Consider the following 27,394-nt stretch of genomic DNA (forward strand, 5'->3'; position numbering starts at 1 on the left):
CCTGAAGTTGCAGAAAAAGCCTGTTTTAGTCCTTCTGCACAAGGGGGTTAAAAGACGAAGGAGGATCAGAAGTGTTGCATATGCATCTCTTTCCGTGGGAAACAGTTTTATTTACAAAACAGGTCTAAAATAAGAACATGAAATGACAAGCCCTTGGGAATTGTGGGAGAGCTGGCTCTTGGGGACCATGTGTGAAGCCCAAGCATCCAAAAGGCCTAAAGGAGACCAGGTGTGTGAGGGAGACCTAAAATTTGAACTCCTTATATTTCTTGCTGCCCCCACGGCTGTCCTGGGGCTGAGCTTTCCGTTTCTTTTGCTAGAAGAAAGAAAGAGAAACAGGTTACAAAAGGTAAAGCCACCACTGATCCCCAAGACAAGGATGGGCAACCTGACTCAGCCCCATAGGTCTATGGAAACAGTGCTAAAACTGGAGTCTCAGACTTGGGTGAGTTCCCCTCCCTGTGCCTTAGTTTCATCATCTTAAAGAGGGCAGCCCACCAGAGGATTTCTAAGGTTTCCAGCACCAGGGAAGCTCAGGGCAGCAGACACTGAGTGCACCCTCATTCTCGTATTCAAGGACACAACGTCGCTGAAAAAGGAGTCCCTGGTATCTACTCCCTGGCTCACACCCAGCTGGGTTCTCATGACCTCCTACCTTCTGTTTGGCAGCATGCTCAGCCACCATGTCACTAAAGTCTTCCTTCTCCACCTGTGCCTGCTGCTCCCGCACATGCTCCTCATACTTCTGGGTCATGGCCATGGGATCCAGCTCCAACTCTTCAGGTGCCAGGGCCACTTCCACACCTTGTAGCTCGGGAGCTGGGCCCTTCCGACTCATAACCTAGCAAAGGGATCAATCTTGTCATCTACAGAGAGACTTAGAAGACTTTGTTTCCGCCCCCTTTCCCAGCCCCCAAAAGTGCTCACCGTGGACATGTCATAGATGTGGGTTGATCCCATCATGGCTCCCCCAACAGTGGCCGTTCTCTTCTCTGGCAACACAGTGAACAGCTGAGGTGTCTCACTTCTGCAAAGGACAATGAGGTCAGGCCCTAAAAGGGCTCCAGAAAGGGAAGCAAAGAGCATACAAGCAGCACCTCCACCTAGCTCCCAGAGGATAAACAATGCCTAGACTTCCTTTGCAGGTCGTGGAGGCCCATGAGAAGCAAGGAGTGGGTAGGTGCTGAGTGCAGGAAATACAGCCTGGAAGGAATATGGGGACTGAGTTAAAGGATCTCCTGAACCAAGTTTAGAAGATCAGAGAACAAGATTCCCACACGTAAAGAAGGTCTAAGGGTCAGGCTGAAAGTTTCTGAAAGAACTGTGGTACAGAGAAGATGGCAGGAGAAAGGAGACTACAAAAGCTCCTACCCAAAGTTTTGCCCAGAGCTCTAAAATAGAGAACTCAAACTCCCAGTACTTCCTATGGCGCAAGAACCATCTGAGCCACTCTCCCCATGTATTTCAAGGATTCCACACAAAACACAAAAGAGCAAATCCACCAATATCAACCTAGACCTCGCCCCACCTCTCACCCTGAAACAGGTAACAATTTATTCTCATGTAGCAGCCAGAGTGAACACCTTAAAACAGTTCAGGTCCTTTGCTCAAAATCCTGAGGCTTCTGGGAATCCCTGGGTGGCTCAGCGGTTTAGCACCTGCCTTTGGCCCAGGGCGCGATCCTGGAGTTCCGGGATCGAGTCCCATGTCAGGCTCCCAGCATGGAGCCTACTCCTCCCTCCTCCTGTGTCTCTACCTCTCTCTCTCTCTCTCTCTCATAAGTAAATAAATAAATCTTAAGAAAAAAAAATCCTGAGGCTTCTGATTATTTGAATAAACCCAACCTCCTTACATGACAGGGTTCATAACCTGGTCCCCTTACCTAATCCTTGTTCTCCAATCACAGGACCCTTCTTTTCTTTCTTCCCTAAATATGCAAAGCCTGAGACTTCTGCAGAAGGGGTAACAGGGACCAGATTTACCCTCCCACCTGACATGACCAAAAAAATGGGCAAAACACATGAAACAAAAGTCTTCAAGTCACTGGACATCAGGTAACAAAGGAGAGTAACTCATGAGACAGGCAACGAAAAAGGCGTGTCCTTCAGGTGCCCTGCCTGCTATACTGAGAGAGCCTGCAAGCTACAGAATGAACAGGGGGAACCCATGGAGAGCCCAGAGGACCCAAATTGACGGAGTTAAAGGGATGAAGTGCAAAGTCCAGAGAGACCCAGACAGCTAGAGATCACAGGACAGAGTTCTAGGGAAGAGATGGCAGTACAGAGCCTCAAGAACTCAGGAGGCCTTAAGAAGGTCGTCCTCAGTCCTCAGGTGAGTGAAGTGTCAGAGAGCCACAGAAAGCACCACCCAAAAGGACTGGTGGGGACAGTGCCTGCTGCCTACATGGGACTGGGAATAGTGCCTAACCCACCAGCCTAACTAAAGATGCTCCTAACAGGACATTGGGGAGAGTACACAGAGGGTCCTGGGCCTAGTAGCACAGAAGACCACACACTGCTTCTGTCCTGCCTCATGAACCTGAAAAGCAACACCTGAGAGAATCAAACTGTTTCCCAGTACCTTAACTGTGTACCTAACAGAGCCAAAGATTTGTAGGAATACAAAAGAACCCTGCACCCAACAGGGTATGTTTTACGAAGTCTGGCTTTCAAACAAATATTAACAAGCATGTGGGGCACCTGGGTGGTACAATCACTTAAGCGTCCAACTCTTCATTTCAGCTCAGGTTGTGATCTCAGGGTCATGAGATCAAGTCCCACATGAAGATCCACATTCAGTGAGGAGTCAGCTTGGGATTCTCTTTCCTTCTCCTTCTATCCCTCCCGCTTGTACATGTTCTCTCTCTCAAAAAAAATAAATAAATCTTAAAAAAAGAAAAAGAAAAAAGAAATACAAAGAGAAGAGATATTCTCAAAATGAACAGAGCATCAGTGAGCAGGAGGGCAACTTCAAGAGATCTAACACATATATAACTGAAGTTGCCAAAGGAGAGGAGAAAGCAATGGGCACAGAAAATATATTTGGAGAGGGGCACCTGGGTAACTCAGTCAGTGTCTGACTCTTGATTTTGGCTCAGGTTATGATCTCAGGGTTGTGAGATCGAGCCCCATGCGGGGCTCCGTGATGGGCATGGAGCCTGCTTGGGATTCTCTCTCCCTTTCCCTCTGCCCCCTACCCCAAAATAAAGTACTGAAAGTAAAAAAACTACTGTCAACCTAAAATCCTATTCCTGACCAAAATAAAAATCTTTCAAAAAGGCATTTAAGGGGATCCCTGGGTGGCTCAGTGGCTTAGCACCTGCCTTCAGCCCAGGGCCTGATCCTGGAGTCACAGGACTGAGTCCCGTGTGGGGCTCCCTGCATGGAGTCTGCTTCTCCCTCTGCCTGTGTCTCTGCCTCTCTTTTTCTGTGTTTCTCATGAATAAATAAGTAAAATCTTAAAAAAAATAAAATTTAAATAAGATAAAATACATCTTTCAAAAGGCTAAATGAAAATTTAGACTGCCAATTTTTTTTTAAGTCTTTATTTTATTTTTTTTAATTTTTATTTATTTATGATAGTCACACAGAGAGAGAGAGAGGCAGAGACACAGGCAGAGGGAGAAGCAGGCTCCATGCACCGGGAGCCCGACGTGGGACTCAATCCCGGGTCTCCAGGATCGCGCCCCGGGCCAAAGGCAGGCGCCAAACCGCTGCGCCACCCAGGGATCCCCTAGACTGCCAATGTTAAAAGAGTTCATGACCTGCAGACCCACAACAAGAAATGCTGAAGGATCCCTTTCAGGTGAAAGGAAAATGCTACCTGGATACACACAAAGAAATGAAAGAAAAAGAACACTGACAATGGTAATTACATGAGTTAATATTCAACTAATTACTTAAATCTCTCTAAAAGATAACTAATTAAAAAAAAAAGGGTAACTGACCATTTAAACAAAAATAACCATAGTATAGGATTTATAACATGTAAAAGCAAAAAACCACAACAGTGCAAAGGTTGGGAAGAAAGGAATGGAAGTATACTGTTGTTAGGTGCTCACTACTCTCCACAAGCAGCATTATCACTTGAAAGTAGATTGTGATAAAGATGGATATTATAAACCCTACAACCACTAAAAATAACAAAACAGAGCTTTCTAGTTAATAAGTCAACAAAGGAGGGACGCCTGGATGGCTTAGCAGTTGAGCGTCTGCCTTCGGCTCAGGGCGTGATCCTGGAGTTCCAGGATCAAGTCCCACCATCAGGGTCCCTGCAGAGAGGCCTGCTTCTCTGCCTATGTCTCTGCCTCTCTGTGTGTGTCTCTCATGAATAAATAAATACAATCTTTAAAAAAGAAAGTCAATAAAGGAGACAAAGTGGAGTCATAAAAAAATGTTCAATTAATCTAAAATGTAGACAAATGGGAAAATGGAACAAAGTACAGAATGGGCAAAGAGAAGACCACCTCATGAAAAAGGGGTCAATTCATCAAGAAGACTTAACACTCCTACACATTTATATAACTAATAAGAGAGTTTCCATTGCAAGACTAGACGAAACCCATGCCTGTCTTAGGCACTTAGGTTCCTTCTGCCCCAGATCACCATGTGGCTAGATCTTTCTTAACATTCAGCTCTTGGCTCAAATACCTCAATGAGACCTTCTCAAAGACCTCCCCTCCCCACCCCCACCCCCTAAATCTCTCCACATCCCATTAACCTAGTTGACTTTGCTTCACCATACTATCCCTAGCTGAAATTACCTTGTTCTCTGAGGAACTGCTTACCTTGTGTTTTTCACTGCCTAAAGCAGGGCCTGGCACAGAGCTGGTGTTCGATAATTGGTTCACAAGGTGGGGAAAGAAGCAGGGGAGTGGGGGGCTTATGGGGGGGTGTAGGACAAGTCAGCTGGCTAACCCAGAAGCTGAAGGGACAAGGAAGACATTCCCTCTCAGCCCTGCCTGGTTCCCTCACCCGTCCATTGCTTCCTCAATCTTCTTCTTCCTCAACTCAATGAGTTCAGGGGTCTCCATTCCAGCCGGCACTGATGAGAACCCTCCAGGAGTAATAAGGCCACTGTGAAGAGAGAAACAAGCTCTGGAGTAAAGAGAAGGCCCCCAATGATAAACCACTTAAGAGGCCGACTCTGCTCTCCCCACCTGTCTGCAGGGGTAATAAAGCCTGTCTCATCTGGTTTGTCCTCATCACTTTCCTCCTCTTCCTCTTCTTCTGAAGACTCTTCATCCGATGGCTCCAGCTCCCCCCAAGGAGTCCTATCAATCTCCTCTTCCTCAGTCTTGGTCTGAAAGAGATCATTCATTCATTCAGCCAACATTTACTATGTACCTATCATGTGTCAAGTTATTGCAAACTGAATGTATATAAAAGTAAATACAATAATCTCTGCCTACCAAGAGCTCCTATTCTAGAAGGGAACTTGCTTTACATCTCAGGAACATGCATGCCTTCTTTCCAACTTTGGAACTTCAAAACACCTAGCTCCCTGCCAATGAATCTATAAACCAACCACCTCTCCACTTCCTGACCTGAAGACAGACAGCCTTAGCTTATACCTGAAATTCAGCAGCATTGGTTCCAAACACGTCCCCATAGAGTGGTTTCCCAGTCTCATCCACTGGGGGTTTGCCCCAGCCACCAGCATGGTACCCAAAGGAACAGCTCTGCAAGAGATGAAATGCACATCAGTTCCTCTACTAAGCTCCAGAATAAATACTGAAGCCCTGGAGAAAAGTCACACTACAAAGCACAGAACTAGCACTTGGTAACTGGAAATTATGATTTCAGAGAAGAGTTAAAAGTTATGAGGTATTACAAAGCAGAAGTAGTAAGCAAAAAAAAAAAAAAAAAAAAAAAAAAAACCCAGAGACAGCAGGATGGGGAGATGAGAGGCAGAGGGTAAAACTAACCTCAGCCTTCATGGTAGAATCCACACTGTCTGAAAGTAATTCAGGTACTTTATTTTTTTAAGATATTATTTATTCATGAGAGAGACACACACACAGAGAGAGAGAGAGAGGAGAGAGAGCGGAGAGAGAGGCGAGCACAGGCATAGGGAGAAGCAGGCTCCATGCAGGAAGCCTGATGTGGGACTCGATCCTGGGTCTCCAGTATCACACCCTGGGTTGAAGGCGGCGCTGAACTGCTGAGCCACTGGGGCTGCCCAATCAGGTACTTTAAAATACACGACTAACTTATTACTGATTTTTCCTAACTTGGGGAAGCTTTTAAAATCTTTTTTTTTTTTAAGATTTATTTATTTATTCATTCATTCATGATAGACACAGAGAGAGAGAGAGAGCAGCAGAGACACAGGCAGAGGGAGAAGCAGGCTCCCCACAGGGAGCCCAAAGTGGGACTCAATCCTAGATCCCAAGATCACACCCTGAGCTGAAGGCAGATGCTCAACTGTTGAGCCATCCAGGCAACTTAAAATCTATTTTTTAAAAGGGATAAATTTTTACTTGAAGTTTAACAATTACTTCTTTTTCACCTTAATGACTTTGCTATCTTTTAAAATTTTTTTTTTAATTTCACACTTCATATGTAAAAATTAAAGTGTAATGCCACTCTTGAGATAAAATTCTATCTGTCCAGCCATGTATATACCCAAGAGATATCTGGTAACACATTCACCCAATTTTAAATCTGGTTATTTCTGAGTGAAATTATAAGTGATTTGTCTTCCTCTTTGGACTTATCAATTCTTGTTGACTGTTTTATGGTGAGCATGTCAGGTTTTATAAAAAACAAAAACTGCTACTCTTTTTTTGAAAAACAGAGAGAGAGAGAGAGAGAGAGAGATGGAGATACGGTGGGATCAGAGAACAACAAAAAAAATCATCCTCTAGTTAAATAAGAATGAAAGGAAGGCCAGCACGCACCTCGGGTATGGGGGAGTTCAGCCCAGGAATCTTCAAATTGGGGTACGATGGGGGTGGTCCATATCGCTGCATTGCAATCAGCCATGGCGGAGGGACCTTGTGAGCATTCTGCAAGAAAAAGAGAACAGGATACCATCTGCCCAGCCCTGTCCTTTGTCTCCCTTCTGCCCCAATTCCCACCCTTTTCTTGGCATCCCCAGTCAGGTAACTGGCACTCACTGGTCCTACTGGCATCCCCAAGGAAATCCGTAGCTCATCAGACAGATCTCCTGGCTTCTTCTCCTTCAGTCGTGTTTCAAACTCCTTCCCCTGAGAAAAAAGCAGAGGACGCTGCATTATGAATGCCAGACACACACTGGGAATTCAACAGCAAGAGGATAGAAAAACAAAGATGAGAAGTCCCAATCCACACCAGATACAAAATCCTACTGGGAGCTGCGCTAGTGCCTGCTGTTTCTCATCACTCCTTTCCATGGCTAGAGTAGGAAAAGGAATAAAGGCCAGGAAGGAGGAGAAAAGCGAGACTCCCAGTGCCGACATGAACCTACTTAGAAAACACGGCCAGATTTAGGGCCTACTTTCTTGTCTGTAAAATGAAGGCACTTGATGGGATGATCTCCAAGATCCTTCCACCTTGAAAATTCCCTATCGTGGTGACTGCTATTTCAATGATCCAGAGAGGAAAAAAAAGAAACCTTTCTCCCACCCTCAATACTAATTTTTCTTAAAAGCATCTACCACCTGGCACCTCTGCCCCTTATTCAGTTATCACTTTCAAAACATGGACTCAATCTCTCCTCCAAAAAGACTACCTCCTTTAAGATTTCAAATCCATTCCATCCGGGAGGAGTTAATGAAAATTCTAAGGCTAAGAGGAGCCTCTATATCAGCTAAGAAAGCCTTTTCCACCAAGAGCTACACAGCCATGACCAAAGGCCCTGTCCCCGAACCTCATAGTACAGGTCCCCGTGGATGGTCAGCTTGGGCTTGGTCTGCCACTTGAAGAAAGCATCGTGCAGTTTCTGGTAATCAATGTCAATCTTTCCCATCTTGGGCCGAACCTTCTCTCGCATTTTGGACTTCATGGTCTTCTGTTCTTCCTGTGGAGAATGCCAAAAGACAGGTCATAAAAAGTATTCACCCAGTTCAGCTCTTTATAGATCTGGCTCTCCGCTCCCAAAAGAAATGAAGGGAAACTTCATAGATCTCATTCCAGAAGTCACCAAAATCCTTCCTGCTCAAACCTCTCAAAATTATATAATTTGTATCTAGCAAAACAGATGGATCATAGAAAACCATTTTCAGCTCTGTACGTTGATAAATATATTTTTTAAAGCCATCTGATCAAGAGACTGACCTCATTAGCTGCCTCTGGAGAGAACTGGGTGACAGGAGTCTAACAGGGAGGCAGTTTTCATCGTGTACTTTTATACCTCCTGAATGTTTTGCAGCCCACACAAATATTATCTACTCAAAAAATTTAATTTAAAAATTTAAATCTAAGAAGTTACACAACCACCATGAATCTCTAGCCACAAAGTGCATCAGGCTCCCTTGGGAACACAGAACTTCAAGTATAGCCAAAGTAGGAAAAAGGAGTCACTGTGTGCAGATCAAAGAGCTGCCAAAGTGCAGGCAGAGGAGGAATGAGGACACAAGAGGCAAACAGAGCCACATGGAATCAGAAGTCTCAGCAAGAGGCAGGAGAGCTAGCTCCAAACGGAGGCCAGGTCTGCTTTTCAGAAGTTGCTATCTTTCCCTCCCACCCTTCCCTCCCTGTGTCATATGCAGTGCTGACTTCTGGAAAATGGATTATTAGACAATTGAGAAATAGATGGACTTTGGGAACCACATTCCCAATTTTGAAATAGGTTCCTGTTAAGGATGTGGATCTTCAGGGCAGATCTGAGCCCTGGCCAGTCCCTTACCTTCTCCTGCAGGGCCTCCCGCATCTCCTGGATGCCTGTGCGTTTGATGAAGTCTGGCAGCTCAAAGGGGGGCTTCTCAATGCCTCGTTTGCCCTGTAGGTACTTGCGCTTAAAACACCAGTGGCGTGGTACAGGCACAGAATTCCGAGTGGCCTTGAGGTGAACCAAGAGCTTGGGGTCCTGCGCAGTAACATCATGCATCTCCACAACATCAGGCCGAGCCACAAGCTGGAAAACACAGCAACATGCCACTAGAAATCCGTAACCTCTCAGATCTAAAACTTTCTCTTCCTCAGAGGACACGTGCCTAGGTGACCCAGGCCTCCTTCAAAGCCTTCCTCCCTATCCCTAAAACAAGACCCCTGTGGATTTGTAGGAGCTTCTCATGTGGACTCCCAGCCATGCTCACTCTAGGATCTGCTAGATGAACTCAGGTCTCACCTGCTTCAGTTCAGCCACAGTGAAGCGATTCATTCGGCGCAACTTTTTCTTGGATAACTTGGGGGCTTCTGGCTTCTTCTCCTAGAACAAAACCATTATTTCTTTTGAGCAGGACTCTGAGGTGTGAATCACACTTCCCAGCTCACCCCAAAGGGATTCTCTGTAGTAGTTCATCATAATCCCCCACTGGATGCATCTCAGCCACCCATCTTGAAGCCCTATCCCCTGACCAGGAACAAGAGGGCCTCACCTGTTCGTCATCACTGCTATCGTCATCACTGTCCTTGTGCTCTTCCTCAAAGCCCTTCTTCTTGGGGGCCGTAGAGTTCTCCAGTTTGTCAAGTTTCTCTGGCTCCTTCTCTTTCTCCTTCTTCACGTCATCAGTGAGCTGAGGAGGCAGACAACATGAAAACTCCAGCCCTGTGTCCCTCTCTAGTTCCTGAACGCAGCATTGAAAAGATGCCCTCCTTTCCACATCCTTCCACATCCCCTTCCCTTCCCTGCTCAGCTCTGCCTCTTCTTAAGGCACTGCTCCCTGTACCTTGAAAGCCTCAAAGATCCTCTTGAAGAAGATGAAGTTGGGCTCATAAATTTCAGGCTCCTCAGTCACATACTCAATTTCAACATCAGCTGCCGGGGAGTCAGAGCCACGGGACCGGGTTGACTCTTTCTCTCGATCCCCGGAGCTCTCAGATGATACCCCCCGAACCCGCTGGGGCTTTTTCTTCTTCTTTCGGTTCCGACGCTTCCGGTTTTTCTTGCAAAAGGAAAACCAACTGGGTTGGAGAATCCAAGCATGATGTCTGCCCCCTAATCTCCTCGTCCAATTTCCCCAAGGGACTGAGGACAGAGACCATGAAAAGGTCTCCAAAGTTCTGCCCCTCTCAAGCTGTGTACCTCTTGGTAAATTACTGCACCTCTCAAAATCTCAATATTTGCAACTATAAAACACAAGCACACACGGTACCCTGAACTGCAAGGATTTATGATAATTAAATGCAAAATATCTATAAGATGCTTGGGAACTGGCACAAACAGCAGCTATTGGTCATTGGACACCTAAAACTGGTGCTACTTTAGTCCCCGGACATTCTTTCCAGACTCAGGTCCATCCCATACCTCTTTCTTGGAGACAGACACAGTGTCCTCCTCAGTCTCCGACGCAGACTGGCCCAGGGATGAGCGAGTGTCTGTTTCCATTTCCTCTTCTTCTGTAAGGGAGGAAAGTGGCCATCAATCTCCTCACATTGGTACCCTGACACTTGCCCACAGGGACTCCTCTTTACCAAGAACCAGTTTCTCTCTCAAACCCTCCTCAGGGAAGGGATGGAAGAATGCAGATTTGGCCCCTGCCTCTCCAGGTTCCATCCTGCAACCCTCGGAACACAAAACACTCACCCTGTTGAGAGTTCATCTCTTCCTGACGGCTTTCCTTCAGCTGCAGGATCTTTTCCAAAGCCTGGGGGATCTTGGGTCCCACAGAAGGGTCATCCATCTGCCATACACAACCCAGACAGAGATGATCTCAAGACTTCCATCTCTTGCACTAGAAAGGCTGCCAGCCAGGAGATGTACACAGCAAAAAGCAACAATACTAATTGGCCCAATCATCCCTCAGCACCCCTCAGAACCCTGCCCCAGAAATGTCTCCCAAATCCCACTTCCTGCCCTACATAAATATGCTTTAACGAAGTATGGCTCTCACCTGCCCCCCAGCCCCAGAAGTCCTCCTATCTTCTCTCAGAATCCTTCTCTAAAAATCCAGAAACAGTCCCTTCCTAAACCACACTCTCCTATCCCTAGAAAGAAATCACCAATCTCACCTCTCTATTCTCATCTCCAGGAGGTGGCGGGGGACCACGAGGCCGGGGAACCGGGGCCCCCATGGGCAAAACAGTGGGAGTGGGGCCCACTGGAGCAGCAACTGTGAGAAGAAAAAAATCCAGTGTCAGAAGACACAATGCTCATTTTAAAAATTACCTTCCTTGCTAAAGATCAGTTCAATGGTAACCCGTAGGGAAAGGGGTGGCTAGAAGGAGCCCAGGAGAACCTCTAAGGTACTAGTATTATTTTCTTTTTTCTTTTTTTTTTTTTTAATTTTGTTTCTTCCTCTAAGTGCTGGTTGTGGGGGTTGTTCAATTTATTACAATTCATTGGACTATATGCTTACAATATACGCACTTCAAAGAATATGTACTTACATTTAGGATTTTTCAAACACACTCCTTTCCCTTCCCTTCCATTTCCAGGGTCTTACCTCGAGGACCCAGAGGAGTGCGAACACCAATCTGGCCCATGTCTTGTGGGGGCCGAGGGACTGGGGTGCCCATCTTGGCAATCTCCTGCTGACGTTCCTGCTCCAGGAGCACAGCTGCCTATAAGAGAGATGTGGAGTGAATACACAGCTTGGAAATCCATTGGTCAGGCAGCCTCTGGCAAATGTAGTCTTTTAGCCAGGAGGCCCAAAGAAGAACAATCAGGTACCACTTGAGTTCTGACATCCTCACCATCCCCACCCTGGAAGGGTGATTGGACTATTGATCCAAATGGAAGAGGCCTCTCATCACAAAAGAAAACCCCTGCAAATAACACGCAAAAAAAAAAAAAAAAAAAAAAAAAAAAAAAAAAAAACCTGGGAAACTCATGGTTTCTAACGGAGAATTTAACATTTAACTACACACAGCCTTCTATTTTTTAACAAGAGCTTTTCCCCCAAGAGATTAAGTTATGTCTAAGGAACAATGAATTCTTTTCTTTTATCTGCTCCTTAAGATCTAACACATTCTAGGCAAAATCAGCACTTCATAATTTCATATCTATTCCTGTTAATGCTTACTTTCAGTATCTCCAGTAATGCAGCAGGGAACAACTGATAGAGTGCACCTCTGGGACTGCATGTCTCATGTATTATTCTCTAACTACCTCTATCACATTTAGTCTAAATCCCACACAATTGACTAAATTAATCCAGAGTCCTCTCATAGGTATCTAAAATCATATCACATAAGACTAATAAGAATTATCAGACTTTTTCTGTAATGGACTAAACAACAGATATCTTAGACTTTATGGGCCATTGCAAGGGTTGCAGTATGTTCTTGGTTTGCTAATTTTTTTTTCCTAACAATCCTCCAAAGATAGAAACATCATTCTTAACTTGCAGGCCATACAAAATCAGGTCACAGTCTGTAGTTTACCAATCTGGGCTCCAGAAAAGATGGGATTATCTGGGAGATACTGGAATTTAAGGATGAGGTAACCTCCATGGAAAACTTGAATGGAGCATCTTATTTTGGACACTAAGTACTAGAAGTGACGGCCAATGGAGGGAATTACCCGCTTCTGCTGCTCCAAAAGCTCATGTTCCTTCAGTGAATGATCTCCCTGCTTAAAAAAGAAAACAAACTCACATCAGCACCACTACCCCTCAGGCCAGGCTGCCACAACACTGCTTCTGGGGGTCCTCTTTCAGCCTGGGGTCTGTGTTCCAGTCGTTGGTCCAGACTTCCCAGAAGGCTTGGCCCCAGGATCCAGCTTTCTCTAAGGCTTCAATCCCCTTTAGGACCCTGATGAGACCTATGCCCAACCTGCCACCTCCCCTACCTGTTTGGCACGCTCCTCTTGCTGCATCAGCAATGCTGCCTGTTGCTGCGCCAGCTTCAGCCGCTCCTCCTCTGACAGAGCCACAGGCTCACCCACGCGGAGAGGAGGAGGTGGCCCCAAGTTTGGTGGGCGGGGACCAACTGCCATAGGAAAGCCAAGGCCAAGGCCTGGTGGAGGTGGTGGGGGTGGTGGAGGTGGTTGCAGAGGGGGGAGTCCCATGGGTGGTGGTGGCATGGGAATCCCAGAAAGCTGTGGAAAAAAAGTCAACATACACTAGGAACTGTTTATCTACTGCAGACATTTGCAGATACTATGAGCCAGGTACTAAAATTCAAAGTCAAGTGACAATTCCTGCATTCAAAAAAATATAATACCGATAGAAAAGAATACTAACTTTGGGGTACCAACCAAGGAAAGCTATTGACTCTCTCCCCAGAAAAACATGAACACAGATTGTGCATACAATTTCAAGAAATCCAAGGACACCTCTAATGGCCACCTGGGAACTCCTCCTCCCACCCACAGAAGTCAATAGATCCCAGATCAGAGTCTTGTCCTAGAGAAAAATTCAAATCCTGGCTCAGAAAGGAAATGGAAGTTGAGAAGACTTAAATAAACTGGAGCCAGTGTGTCCCAATGGCTCACTAAATATAAAAGATATGAAATAAAATAAGAGAGTGAGCCATAATGTCTCACTGAACAAAATGAGAACTGTGCCTGGTAAGGCAAAAAAGAGCTATTTCTAGCTGAAGGAGAATCAAGTCAGGCTTCTAAATTACTTAAGCTAAACCTTAAATGACAGGTAGTATTTGGAGAAGCAGACACTGGGTAAGGAGGTAAGGATCAGGACTAAAGGGGAACTGAAGAGCTCCCATTTCTCCCTGTCCAATCTGTTAGTGGCATCCCCAACACACTAACTGTGAGAGGAGCTGCCCTGAACAGAAGTCATCTTATAAAGTAGAACCACCTCCTTACCTGTGCGGACATGGGAGGGGGAGCAGCTTTGTCCCCATCTTCACCTCTCAGAACTGGGCGATTCAGCACGATGCCAGTCTGCAAAAGAGAAAGGACTCCAGGTCAGTCCAAGAGGAGCTGTTCCACAAAACGTCATTGCTCCCATTCATTCAACAAAATTTACCCACTGCCCATTTGCCAGAGCTTGAGCTAGGCACTGCAGAAGACCTATATATACAGAAATGATTACAACTGGTCAGGTAATGGAAAAAAACAAGCAGAAACAGCAAGGTACATAAAAAGCTAAGACCGAGTCCTGAGGGCTCATGGAGGCCTTCAGAAACTCGGCCTATCCTGAAGTCCCGCCAACACTTACCTGGCGCGTGTAGGTCTGCAGCCGCTCCACCAGCTCCTCGCGACTCCCTGATGGGCAAAGCACAAGATCAACGGGGTAGGTCTGGCCAAGCCGGCCGGCGGGACCAAGCCAGGCCCCAGCGGTCCGCCTCCGCCCCCCGGGTCTCCGGGGTAACCAGGCTCCGCTTCTCCCTGGGCCTACGCTACCCCGGCCCTTGACCTCCCGAGCTCCTCACCCTGGATCGGAGCTCCAATCTCCGCCAATTTGGCCTGAAGCTCCTGGGCAGCCCAAGCCCCATAGTGACCGGGAGGTGGCGGCGGCGGCAGCTGCAACTCTCCTTTGGGAGGCTCGGGATGCTCGGCCGCCATCTTAGCCGCAGGAAGGCGCGCGACCAACGCGGAAGTCCGGACCGGACCTGGGGCCCACTTGCCGGAACTTCCGGCAGCGCCGTACGCCACGTCCGCTGGAGGATTGGCAGGCGGTTCACATTGCGGCCCAGCCCCTGCGGATCTCCAAGCGTCCCCAGGATGCCAGGCCGCGAAGCCTTCTGGGAGTTGTAGTACGCAGGTCCCGTTCTCTGCGGTTCCGGCTCCCCGAGCACAGTGCCGGGCTGAAGCACCGGCAACACTGGGGGCTGGAGCAGGGGCGGGGCTGCGGGGAAAGATGGTCCCCGCCGGAGCGCAGATCTCCAGCCTTCCGACCAGGCTTTCAGCTCAGGCGTGAGAGGCCCGGACGCTTTCGTTCCTCAGGGAGGCCTGAAGGACTCATTCTGCCAGCGGCCGCGCGTTGTGGGCGCCAAGCGGGAGGTTGCAGCCGATGCCTGTGATAAAACAGTATCTGATTGTCTGCCCGCCCACCCCCGGCCCACGCATGGATGAATGGGCTGAAAGAGAATCGGAGCCAGGAGGGGAGCGGGCTGAGCTCCAGCTGCCGACCTGGGGGGAAGGGCCACACTAAAGCCCCTTTTTCCACCTATCAGGCCGGCTCAGATGTCTCCGCTAGCCTTTCTCCCGCTTTCCTTTCCTTCCTTGGAGTTCCCGTAACACGTACAAACATTTACCATTTGTTTTAAACTCTTTCTTGCCCCTTTGCCCCACCTCCCCAAGAACGTGACCAGGGGACCTGGTCTTTTTACTGTCTGGCAGCACCTGGCGTTCAAGAGGCGCTCAGTAATGATTAATGGGGAAAACAAACGAAACGATCTTTCGGGCGACAGGATGCGTCTTTTTTAGTCCCAAAAATGAGCTCAGGACTTTTTCTCCCCCTATCCCCACCAGCCTACTGGCAGAGTCGTCGCTGCCTTCCTTGCCCCAACAGCACCAGCAGCAACCGCCTGTGCACCTGAGGGAGGGATGAGCAGATGTTCCCTGCTTGTGTAGCTTCCATCTCTCTCTATCCTGACCCATCAATTCAGTTTCTCTTCCCATCTCTGCCACTAGCTCTGAGATCCTCTTCCCATTCTAGCCCTGTCCTCTCACTGGCAGGCTCATTGCCTGTGTGTGTGTGTGTTGAGTGAGAGCTGGGAAATTCAAGTAAAGTGGTCTCATTTTCCTCACACACACACACACACACACACACACACACACCCTTCATATCTTCTTTCTAGCATGCTCCATTTCACTGACTGCCTTCCAAAGAGAAGTAGCTGAGAACAGGGGAAAAATAATGGGATGCCAGGTCCAGGATAGATATGTGTATGACAAACAAACACAGACTGGGCCAGGAAGGTTGCTCACATCATAATCCTAAATAGGAAATTCTTTCCTCTTGCCCAAGCCTGCTTCCTCTTTCCATCACCACCACCATCTGAGTCTTCTGACACTCCCAAAGGAGAAGCCAAACCCAAAAAGAACAGAAGAAATAACAATGGTGCCCTCCCTTCCAGCTCATCAGCACACTCAGGAAGAACCATTCCTGACCCAAAGGAAGCATTTTTCTGCTCCCTGTAACTGGAGAGATGCTGGCAGGTCATCGGAGGCTGGAGGGCCCTAGGCATGTGTATGTGCTCGGAAACGTGATAGGGATCATTGAAGCAAGATAAACTAAAGTCTGATGGATGAGGAGGTGATGTAGCTAGGGCCAGAAAGGGACAAGTGGGGCTTCAATCATGACAACCCTGGGAACCAGGCAGGGCGGGACCTCCCATTGTGCAGAGGGGAAACTGAGGGACAGAGAGAAGCTGACATCCCCAAGAGGCCAAACTGAGACCACAAGCAGTTCTCCTGACTCCAAGAGAGTCTACATCGTAACAAGGACCCTCACACAATAGCTAACTGTGTGGGGCTAGAATGGAATCCAATCCCTTCCAACCCTGGTTTGGAGGAGGCTGTCCCATTTCCAGGATCCTTGCCATACTAGGCCAAGATGGCAGGAGAAAGCAGGGGTCCGTGAGAACCAATGAACTATATGTGGGACTGTTGGTGTCTGGTATGACTTTGAGAGGTACTCCCAAAGAGAGCTCCCAGGTGGTAGGAGCTAAGCACTAAGAAGGCAGAAAATTTGGGACTACCACCCCCGGTGCCCCCATGGGAGTTTTTACACAGAGCCTTCACATGTATCATCTCTGCAGCCTCCAGCAGCTCCAAGAACAGCTCTCTATTGGGAGCTGAAAGTATCCAGACCCAAGGACTTTGCTCTTGACTCTGGGACTTAAGTTTAACAAGGGTTGAAATTGGGTTCTCTGATTCCCAATACAAAGTGCTAAAGCTCTGGTCAGGAGTGAGTGGGTCTGGAGTCCTGCTGGAGAGTAGGAGTGGGTCAGCAGCAGGGGACTGCCTTAGGGGCTGGAAGGAAAAGGATCCACAGGAGTGTGAGGGCAGATGGGAGCAGACCCCAGGCTGGAGCTGTGCTTCTCTACTGGAGGTGGACAGAAGAGAAGGAGAGGAGAGAGAGAGAGCATGCCAGTGTTTGTAGAATACCTGTGTCTCTAACTCCCCCAGGACCCACCAGCCCAAGGTTGGCCTCTGGAGCCAGGAATGCCCAGCAGCAATGCCAGAGTATCCAGATACCTTCTGGGCCTCAGTTTCCCCTTATGTAGAGTGAGGGCAAGGAGCTGACTACATTGGTGTCCAGTCTCTGAAGGTTGCCGATCGATGCTGGCATCCGAAGATGCCACCGGGAGATTGTTCCTGGGCAGCCCGCGAGTCCGAGCTGCCCCCTCCCCTTCCCGCTCCTTCCCCTCCCCCTCCCCGGCAAGGCTGCAGGGCCCCCGCCCCCGCCCCCGCCCCGCCTCCGGTGTGCGATGGGGGGCGGGCGGCTGGCCGAGCGGAGAGGATCGGAGCCGCCACCTGATCCCATCCAGGCGCGGAGAGGCGAGCGAACCCGCACTCGGCGCTCAGGGCCCCCGGCGCCCTCCGATCCGCATAGATTTCGGGACAAGGGTTGGGAGATAGCGGCGACCACCCCCCCACTCAGGTCGGAGGCAGAGCCCTTGGCGTGAGTACTGCAGTGCCCGGCGTGGGGGTGGGGGACGGAGATGGACCGGACGGAGATCGTGGGTGGGCAGGAGAGTGTCGTGGGGCCCTAGTGCCTGGAGAACATGGGGGGGGGTGCGCTCTGCCCCCTGGGAAGCGAGAGAGGCCCGGAGTGAGAGGGGGAATCTGGCCTATCCCCTATGGTGACCAGATTCTGGTGACTGGATCCCTGGGGTAGGTGGGGACGAAATTGAGGGAATGGGAGCTGGAGGGGTGGTAGTGATGGAGAGAGGAGGATGAAGGGAATTCGGAGGCAGGGATGGGGGGGGGGGTGGCAGGGAGAGGGAGGTGGGGGGACCTGGCAGCAGGCTAGGAGGAAAAAGGAAGGAAAAGAGGGAGGTGGAAAAATAGATGATCTCCTGGGCTACTAATTTGCAACCCCTTCAGACCTTAGCCTCTTCCTCCTTAGTGCCCTGGGCAGCTTCCCTCCCTACTCACTGGGCTGTGCCATCCTCAAGTAAGGATGGAGTCTCCAGGTCATTCAATGGTCAGGTCCGGTGGTCCAGGCCAGGACACCCTCCTCTTCTAAAAGCACCCATATTGACCCAAGAGCCAGGATGGAGAGAGAAGGCTCATTTGGGAGTGGGTGGGTGTCCAGGCCAGTTTTTGAAGCTCTGGCTAGCTAGATAATTTTTTCCTTGGTTCCCCAGAGAAATGAAAGCAATTAGCAAAACCAGGCAGCAGCCTGAGGTAAATTGTTCTGACTAAAATTAGCACTGATATTCTGATGAGGCTGGGCATCCTGACCTGTCTGGGACAGCTGAGGGAAACTCTCTCCATGGAGCAGACACAGGGGAGACAAAGGGAATGGTTTGAAGCATGTGACGGGCAGGAGCCAGGGCCCCTGGAGCCCACCACCCACCCTATACTAGCCTTAAGATCATAGAGGTTAAGCCTAGCCCTGGCCAACCCCCATCCCCAGGTGCCAGTACTCTGACTCCATTTCCAGAGGAGGCATAGTGGAGAGAACTTGCCAAGAAAGGTAGGCCTCCAGGGTCCAGGTAGCACCCTCTCTCCGGACCTGGAATGTTTACCCTGGCCAGGTGCCCACCCAGAGGAGACAAGGTTATTGCTTTCAAATACCTGAAGGTCTGTCATGGAGAAAAATGATCTGTGTGGTCCAGGAGGGAAGCACTAGCAATCATGTAGAGTGGAAGGTGGAAGAGAACAAGCTGAGGAGGTGGTAGACTGAACCTAGCTGTCCCAGGAATAACTTTGACTAGCTGAGACTACTCAGAAACAGACCAGGCTGTATCTGAAACTGGTGAACATCCTGTCACTGATGGTGACCAAACAGAAACTAGTGCCCACCTTGAAGGGCTGGTGTCCAGGGATGATTCCCTCTTCCAAGGGGACCTCAGACTGGCTGGCCGGGTCCCCAGGGCTAAGACATGGAGGGAAGGGAGATGGAGAGGACCACCAAGTACTCTATTGTCCTTCTCTGTGTGGCCTGGTTGAAGCATTTTCCAGGGAAAGTCCCAGTGTAGCTCCCTCCAGGCATGACCTCCTTGGGTGACCCAGAGTCCACTGAAAATAGGGTACTTTTAGCAAGTTTAGCAGAGATGAGAATACGTTGGCCCCCTTCCCCCATTTAGCCTCTTTGGGAAACTCCCTTTAAAAAAAATAAAACCAACTTTTTTTTTTTTAAAGACTATTTATTTGACAGAGAGTGAGCAAGCACAAGCACGGGGAGCCGGAGAAGGGGAAGTAGGTTCCCCACTGAGCAGGGAGCCCAATGCCGGGCGCAGTCCCAGGACCCCAGGATCATGACCTGAGCCGAAGGCAGACACCAACTGAGCCACCCAGGTGCCCCCAGGAAACTCCCATCTTGTCACCAAATCCTCTAGGCAGGGTAAGTGGCAGAGGCCACAGACTCTGACTTCCTCCTGTAGGCTTCCTCACTGAGGCAGAGCCAGCCCTTCTCTGCCCCTAGCAATCCCTGAAAAGACCACAGGGCCTTAGACTTTCTCTGTTGTGCCCTTGGATGGCCCTGTGTGGCTGAACCCTTCACCTCCCTCAGCCCCAGGCAGATTAAGTCTGTCTGCAGGTTGGTGGAGGAAACCAGGTGATGGGGCCTGGAGAGAAAGGAAAGGCATAACCGGGACATCTTTCCACCCAAACAGGTTTAAATGTAATCCAGGATTAATGAGGAGCCAGGGGAGGTAGTGGTTAAGAAAAGGGAACTGAAAACTAAGCTCCAGGCCCCTGGGGAAAGTGATGGTCAAAAGTTTTTACATTACCTCATCCCTCCTGGGACCCAGGTGTCCTAGTTCCATATACATGCAAATGCCCATAGGGTTCCAGGCTCCCTCTCCCCATTCAAGAGGTGTGTGTGTGAGAGGCTGAAGCTGAACCTAGACCTGAGACCGAGGGCCCTGAGACAAAGATGCTACCCTAGTGGGGAGGCAGGCATTGCTGCTGAAGCTGACTTTCCACTAGCATTGCCAAAGGCTGCCCTTGAGCCAAGGTATTCATGCAGGGACAGGTGACTGGCTGGATACCAGACCCTTCTTCTGCCTCTCACTCCTGCCACTCACCTGAGATGGAGACCCACCTTCTCCTGGAAAATCTCAGCAGGACAATAAGGAGAAGCCCCTCTGTATTCCCCACACCCCCACCCCTCTCCTAGGCTGCCATGTCACGGCCTTGGCGGGGCACCTCTCACTGCAGAGGCAGCTGATGAGGCAGCCAGGGTTTCAGGTGTCTAGGGATGGAATCCAGATAGGGTTCTGGGATTTAAAGTCCTTCCTTTCTTTCCCACATGGATTTATTGGTCTTGGGCCCTCAGGGCAGGAGCTCAGCTAGGAAGGCCGAAGCCCATGCTTCGGGCTCAGAAGCATGCAGAACTGCCAGAATCCACAGCAGGGACGGGGAAATCAGTTTTCTGTGGAAGCAGCACATATAACGTCTAGGGGGACTAGTTTGAAACCAGAAAGAACAGGTCTGAATCCTGATCCTGCCAACAGCCTATGGGACACGTAGCACCAACACTTACAGCCTCAGTTTCCTGGTCTGTAACATGGGGAATAATATCTGTGTTACAAGTGTGGTGGGGATTACATGGAATTAAGTATGTAAGAGTACAGTACATGTAGTAAACCTGCAGTATTGATCCATTGCCCATGTCCAGAGAGCCAGAAGCTATAGGTCTGGTCAGTAGTTTCTTATGAGCTCAGTCTCTGGGGAGTCAAGACCAACTCTTGGCTGAAGCAGTCAGGCAAGGAGTCCTGAAGGAGAGAAACCTTGAATTGAGACTTTTGTGCTTTAAGCCAAGCCCTGGTGCTAAGGTAAGTCTACTGGGAAGACAGATACAAATGACCACAAGACAAAGATGAATTCGGGCCAGGCAGAGAAGCCGAGACAGGGCTCAAGGGAGGAGTGGCTACAGCTTGAAGAGCTGGCCACACCCCAGAGCCTGTAATTCCACCCAAGACTAAGTTATCTGGAGCAGTGTGGAGATAGAGTCTTGGTAATGGGAGGTAGGAATCTGATCTTCTCTGGCTTCTCTGCTCATTCCACCCTTTGGAGCTCTCCTTTGCAGCAGTCCTGCTGGGGCCCACAGCCCATTTCCTCTACCTGCTGAAAACCTGTTTGCCTCCTTCTTCTACTAGGCCTCTCAGGAATACTGGCCCTGCTACCAGAGCCCCAGGAGCCCCCATGAGTGCCAGCGAAGGGAGTCCTGGATAGCAAGGCCCCGGCTGGTCCAGGGCTGGGTACCCCATCATGCCACCCATCCTTCAGCACCTGCAGCAGGCCACCAAGATGATGAGCCGCAGGAAAATCCTGCTGTTGGTGCTAGGATGTGGCACCTTAAGCCTCCTCATCCACCAGGGGGCGCAGCTCAGCTGGTAAGGGGGCCGGGCCTCGGTGTGGGGGCGGGCCCCAGGCGAGTTGCATTCTTGCCTGGTTGGCAGAACTGGAGCTCTCCTTCCCATCCCTTTTATCTGCCAGAAAAGTGTGTCTTCCGCTGGACTTTGCCCCTTCCGTCTGTTCTAAAAGTGCTTTCTATACATTCTCCTTAGAGCCACACAACCTCCCAGAGCAGGGACTGGTCTTCATTGAAAGGTTGCTTGAAGTCATAGAGTTAGTCAGTGACTAACCTGGGATTCTAATCCAGTCCAAGTCCTTCCCACAACATCATGTTCTGAGTGTCTCCCCAAAGGACTGCAAACAACTTCTCATTACTTCTGCTGTGCTGGGCAAATCCCCTCACTTCTCCGAGCCTGTTTCCTCATCTATAAAATGGGAATGATGGTACGTGTGACCCAATTAGTCATCTTGATACAGAATCCAATGTGACAACCAATAGGAGCCCTTACCCTACTCCTGGCTCATTATGGGAACCCAACAAGTCCCTTCCCCTCTCAGGTCCACAACCTTCCCATTTTCTACATGATCTGCCTGTGAGAATGGTGTGAATGGGCTCAGTTCTCCTTGCTGGATGATCTGCTGGTCTTTAGGAGTATCTGTATAGATATTACCCTGAGCCCAAACCAGCCATAGATAGGAAGTCTTGGTGGCATTCTCAAAGGTGCTTAAAGTAATCCTCATTACATGATGCTTAGGATAGAAAAGAAACAAGAGTAACTCAAAGTCTGAAGGGAACTTACAGGTCACCTGTAATCCCAAGCACCTTTGTTTCAGGAACAAGGAAAAAGAAATGAAAGCTTCATGAAGGCTAGGATTATTCTTTGTTTTTTATATGAGTAAAATTCTTGAGCCTAGAACAGTGCCTAGGACATAGTACATGCTCAAAAAACAAAAACAAAACTTGTTCAATAAATGAATGAGGCTCCAGAGAACTTAACAGAATCACATAACAGATTGCCTCAAAGCTCATGCTACTCATCTATCAGATGAGGAGCCAGTGAAAAGTAAAAATAAGAAGACAAAGAATAAGAGAATATGGTGATTTTATCTGAGTTCCCAGATAATGTAAATGGTTCTTCCTCTGGTCTTCAGTTTCTATATGTGTAGAGTAGGCTTTCCCAAGGATCTCCAAGGGCCCCTGTCCTTATATTAGTTATGTATTTCTGTATAGCCAAACTACTTCAAAACTTAGTACCTGAACACATCAAACATTTATTATCGTGCTTCTGTGGGTCAGGAATCCATGTGTGATTTAGCTGGGTACTTCTTGCTCAAGGTCACATGGAGTTGCACTCCAGCTGGCTGCTGAGGATGCAGTCTCAAATGAAATTCTGATTAGAAGTGCTCCCCTTCCAGGCTCACTCGTGTGGTTGCTGGCAGCATTCAGTCCTTCAAGCAGAAGATAGACTAAGAGCCCAGTTCCTCGGGGACTGTTGCCACATGGTACCTCCCCATATGGCTGCTCATAGTACCGCAGCTTGCTTCTCCCTGCATGACTTATCCGAGAGAGAGAGAGAGAGAGAGAGAGAGAGAGAGACACCAAGACAGAAGCCATAGTCTTCTTATAATGTAATCTCCAGAGTGACATCCCATCGTTTCTCCCTATTCTATTCCCTGGTTGCATCAATAAGTCCTGCTCATACTCATGGGGAGGGAAATACACAAAAGCGAGAATACCCAAGGCCAACGGGGAGCACTGAAGGTCATCTTAGAGGCCACCCGCCATACCCCTCTACGGGTCTGTGGCCCATCTCAACATCCTTGGGGAGGGGCAAGGGTTGAGATGCACCCCTCTCACACCCTTACCCCTGCACACCCCGCCCCCCACACCCGACTTGGCAGGTACCCCAAGCTGTTTCCTCTGAGCTGTCCACCTCTGCGGGGCTCACCGCCCCGCCCCAAGCACATGACTGTGGCCTTCCTGAAGACGCATAAGACTGCGGGAACCACCGTGCAGAACATACTGTTCCGCTTCGCTGAGCGGCACAACCTGACGGTGGCTCTGCCGCACCCGAGCTGCGAGCACCAGTTCTGCTACCCACGCAACTTCTCGGCACACTTCGTGCACCCCGCCACGCGGCCGCCGCACGTGCTAGCCAGCCACCTGCGCTTCGACCGCGCGGAGCTCGAGCGCCTCATGCCACCCGGCACCATCTACGTCACCATCCTGCGCGAGCCGGCCGCCATGTTCGAGTCGCTCTTCAGCTACTACAACCAGTACTGTCCAGCCTTCCGGCGCGTGCCCAACGCGTCGCTCGAGGCCTTCCTGCGCGCGCCCGAGGCCTACTACCGCGCGGGCGAGCACTTCGCCATGTTCGCGCACAACACGCTGGCCTACGACCTGGGCGGCGACAACGAGCGCAGCCCGCGCGACGACGCCGCCTACCTGGCGGGCCTCATCCGCCAGGTGGAGGAGGTCTTCTCGCTCGTCATGATCGCCGAGTACTTCGACGAGTCGCTGGTGCTGCTGCGGCGCCTGCTGGCCTGGGACCTGGACGACGTGCTCTACGCCAAGCTCAACGCGCGCGCCGCAAGCTCGCGCCTCGCCGCCATTCCTGCGGCGCTTGCCCGGGCTGCGCGCGCCTGGAACGCGCTCGACGCGGGCCTGTATGACCACTTCAACGCCACGTTTTGGCGCCGCGTGGCTAGCGCTGGCCGGGCCTGCGTGGAGCGCGAGGCGCGTGAGCTGCGCGAGGCCCGCGAGCGCCTACTGCGGCGCTGCTTCGGCGACGAGCCTGTGCTGCGGCCCGCCGCTCAGATCCGCACCAAGCAGCTGCAGCCATGGCAGCCCAGCCGCAAGGTGGACATCATGGGCTATGACCTGCCCAGCGGCGGCGCGGGCCCAGCCACCGAGGCCTGCCTCAAGCTGGCCATGCCCGAGGTGCAGTACTCGAGCTACCTGCTGCGCAAGCAAAAGCGCAGGGGCGGCGTTCGCGCCCGGCCCGAACCAGTCTTGGACAATCCTCCGCCCCGGCCCATCCGGGCACTGCCCCGCAGCCCCCAGGGCCACTGACCTCAGAAGAGTCTGGGTCCTACCCTGCCCGCCGGGAGTCCTGCCTAGGACTGCCCCCAGCTCCCCCCTCGTCAGGCCCCCTTCTGCTCAGTCCTTGGGGCCCCGTCTCCCAATCTGAGCCTGCCTCCCTAGGGTGAGTTGAACCCCACTTCCGTGGAGGGTGCTGATAGGCCCGATTGAGCTCCGGGCTACCCATTTGTCCTTCCTTACTGGCTGGTGACTTTGGCAAGAGGTCTGAGGCCTGTCCAGAACTGACCACCCTGCCTTTTTCTGTGGGTTGAGCCCCACACTTGTCTTTTCCACGCGGGTAGGCCCAGGCCTCACGCAGAGGGGGTGCTGAGCCCTGGGAAAGGCTGCTTTGCCCGTCAGCTTCCCCAGGCTCTTGCTCTTCCTCCCGGGGGTCAGAGACACCCCCCACACACTGTCTGTCTTCCAGGTTCCACCCTCCCCACAGACCTAAGCTGCTCCCAGACTCCCAGAACCAAGAGTTCTTGGGTTGGGCTTTTTGTTTGTTTGTTTTTTCTTTAATAAAATACCTCTAAAAGACACAGGTAGTATGTCAGTCACTGAAGGTTAGATTTCCCATGTTAGAGGATGAGGCAGATGCCCAAAAATAGCAGCTGTCACTGTCACCATGAGGAAAGGGGCCCCAGGCTCAATCAAGCTCCTCCACTACTTTTCCCAGAGGCTCACAACAAACACCCCTTGACTGGGCTCACGGAAGCAAACTGGCCGCCTCAGCTCCACTATTTTCCTTTGAGAAAAATCTAAATAATTGCTTTTCATTTAATTCAGCCCCACTTATTGAGCACCATGTCTAATGGGGAACATAAGTGAGCAAGGCAGATAGGGCTCATGGGGCTCATGGGGTGCTCTGGGAGACATTGGAACTGGAGCAGAAACTGAAGGAAGGATGGGACAGAGGTCCTGAGTAGAGGGAAACAACCACCTCAGGCTGAGCAGAGGCTGAATGGAGGATCATATCCAGTTAGGAGGTGCTCACCTCAACCTCCTCCTTTTGAGTCACCAACTTCACTACCAGCCCTTCCACAAGGAGAAAACACCCCGACTCAGATGAGGACCATTCCCTCCCCCCCCCCCCCCCCCCCCCCGCCCAGTGTTCTTTAGCACAGCAAGACATCCCACACTTGCACATGAAACTCTTAAGAGACTAGCAGAGGATCGGGACTTTTTGTTACTTTCTTCAGAGCTATGTTGACAGATCTGGACAAGTAGTAAAAATAATAGCTAATGTGGTCTACTGTGTGCCAGCCATTGTTTAAGGGCTTTACATACATTAACTTACCAGATGGACACCATCTATGGTGATAGAACTGAAACTTGGAGAGATTAACACTCAGGGTCACACAGCTAGGATCTGAATCCAGACAGTGTAGCTTCAGAATCTGTGCTCCCTAAGTGCTATCACACTGTCATTTGAATAAAATAGTTCCCATGCCCTAGGCTAGGCTGACTCCCAGGACCTTCCCTCAAAAGAATGTAAAGTGAAGAAACCAAGACATTGCTATCAGCTCTTTATTTTATTCTTCACAGAGACAATCGTTGACCTGTTTGACCTGTTTGGACGATGAAGATTGGAATGGTTAGTTGACAGTTTGGATGGCAGTTTCTGGGCTTTAAAAAGAGGCTATTTTTATAGCACCCCACTATTTACCAGTAGAACTCTGGAAAAGGCAAAAGGCAATAATTAGAGATGCACAAAGTTGTAATTACGTTTCTGGCATTAAGCAGCAGTAAAGAATTGTACTAGACTCAAAGTCTTCTATCCAAAGAAAACCATGCTCTGGACTTTTTTTTTAAGATTTTATTTATTTATTCATGAGAATGCACAGGGAGGAGAGAGAAAGGCAGAGACAGGCAGAGGGAGAAGCAGGCTCCATGCAGGGAGCCTGACGTGGGACTCGATCCAGGGTCTCCAGGATCACACCCTGGGCTGCAGGCGGCGCTAAACCGCTGAGCCACCAGGGCTGCCCCATGCTCTGGACCCTTAACCAAGAAGGGGTCTGTCTGCCACTGCCTTTCTCTAGCCCTAGCCTCTGGTCATACCTTTGCCAAGAATAACCTTCACCTTGTCCTGGATCCTCCTGGAAAATTCAGACTTGCCTTTAAGATCTGCCTTGATATACCTCTCCTGCCTTCCCAGCCCCTCAGACTGATGGGCCTTCTTTTATAAACTTTGCCCCATTTAAGGAGAGAGCACAATTCTGGACCTAGAAAAATCTGGATTCAAGAACTAACTGGAATAATCTGGAATCATCAGGCCCTGGGAGAGGGTTTCTCTGTCCAAGCAAAGGCAGACCCTAAGTAGGCACCAAATCGAATCACCTTCAGTGATTAAGCAGGGCAAGGGGATGGGAGTGGAAGGCTCTGGGACTCCTTGGTCCAAACACCTTCAGATTCAGCTACAGGGAAATAGGCTCCAGCTTCTGGGTCCCCAGTACCTTGCAAAAAGGCATTTTTCAACACACATGTGGTGCTGTCCACTCTGTGCCCACTCTGCACATTTCCAGAACTGGACAGTGGGTGGAATGTGGTTGCTGCCTCGCGGAGCTTACAGTAAGGTCTGGGACATGTGTGTATGCAGCTACCTTGATGACAGTGACTTAATGGAGGCGATTACTTCCATCCATGCTTTAGAGTTCAAACCATGACTCTGCTGCCTACTCATTCACGACCTTGGTCTTACCATTTGAGCCTCACTTTCCTCACCTATGAAATGAACCATTCCTAAAACAAGCACACAAACAAAACAACAAAAAGAAACGAACCACTTCTGTCCTGAGCTTCGTGAACAGTATTTGAGATAAGGCACTTAGCACAGTGCATGACACAGGG

General features: G+C 49.9%; 2 protein-coding genes across 4 annotated transcripts; one reads left to right on the forward strand and one right to left on the reverse strand.

The window, feature by feature from the left end:
* Positions 1-72: 72 nt before the first annotated feature.
* On the reverse strand, positions 73-14,588 carry SF3B2 (splicing factor 3b subunit 2). Of its 2 annotated transcripts, none has more exons than XM_055314980.1 (22): positions 14,418-14,588; positions 14,204-14,250; positions 13,849-13,926; positions 12,874-13,122; positions 12,607-12,657; positions 11,528-11,645; positions 11,094-11,194; positions 10,669-10,765; positions 10,390-10,478; positions 9,812-10,027; positions 9,521-9,658; positions 9,271-9,351; positions 8,830-9,057; positions 7,852-8,001; positions 7,121-7,210; positions 6,902-7,009; positions 5,573-5,680; positions 5,159-5,301; positions 4,974-5,075; positions 928-1,027; positions 656-841; positions 73-316 (listed from the first exon to the last, which is right to left on the reverse strand). In XM_055314980.1, exons 1-22 carry the CDS (start codon positions 14,548-14,550, stop codon positions 245-247), a joined length of 2,685 nt encoding a protein of 894 aa, XP_055170955.1. In that variant the 5' UTR covers positions 14,551-14,588; the 3' UTR covers positions 73-244. The 2 variants fall into 2 exon arrangements, with proteins under 2 accessions (XP_055170955.1, XP_055170953.1); XM_055314978.1 differs by having other exon boundaries at positions 10,390-10,481.
* A 2,910-nt stretch (positions 14,589-17,498) lies between these two features.
* Positions 17,499-25,065, forward strand: GAL3ST3 (galactose-3-O-sulfotransferase 3). 2 transcript variants are annotated; one of them, XM_055314904.1, is made up of 3 exons: positions 17,499-17,617; positions 21,267-21,503; positions 23,368-25,065. In XM_055314904.1, exons 2-3 carry the CDS (start codon positions 21,379-21,381, stop codon positions 24,536-24,538), a joined length of 1,296 nt encoding a protein of 431 aa, XP_055170879.1. In that variant the 5' UTR covers positions 17,499-17,617; positions 21,267-21,378; the 3' UTR covers positions 24,539-25,065. The 2 variants fall into 2 exon arrangements, with proteins under 2 accessions (XP_055170879.1, XP_055170880.1); XM_055314905.1 differs by lacking the exons at positions 17,499-17,617; positions 21,267-21,503 and adding an exon at positions 21,784-21,909.
* Positions 25,066-27,394: the final 2,329 nt, after the last annotated feature.

Source organism: Nyctereutes procyonoides, unplaced genomic scaffold, assembly GCF_905146905.1.
Source record: "Nyctereutes procyonoides isolate TBG_1078 unplaced genomic scaffold, NYPRO_anot_genome, whole genome shotgun sequence".
Lineage (NCBI taxonomy): Eukaryota > Metazoa > Chordata > Mammalia > Carnivora > Canidae > Nyctereutes > Nyctereutes procyonoides.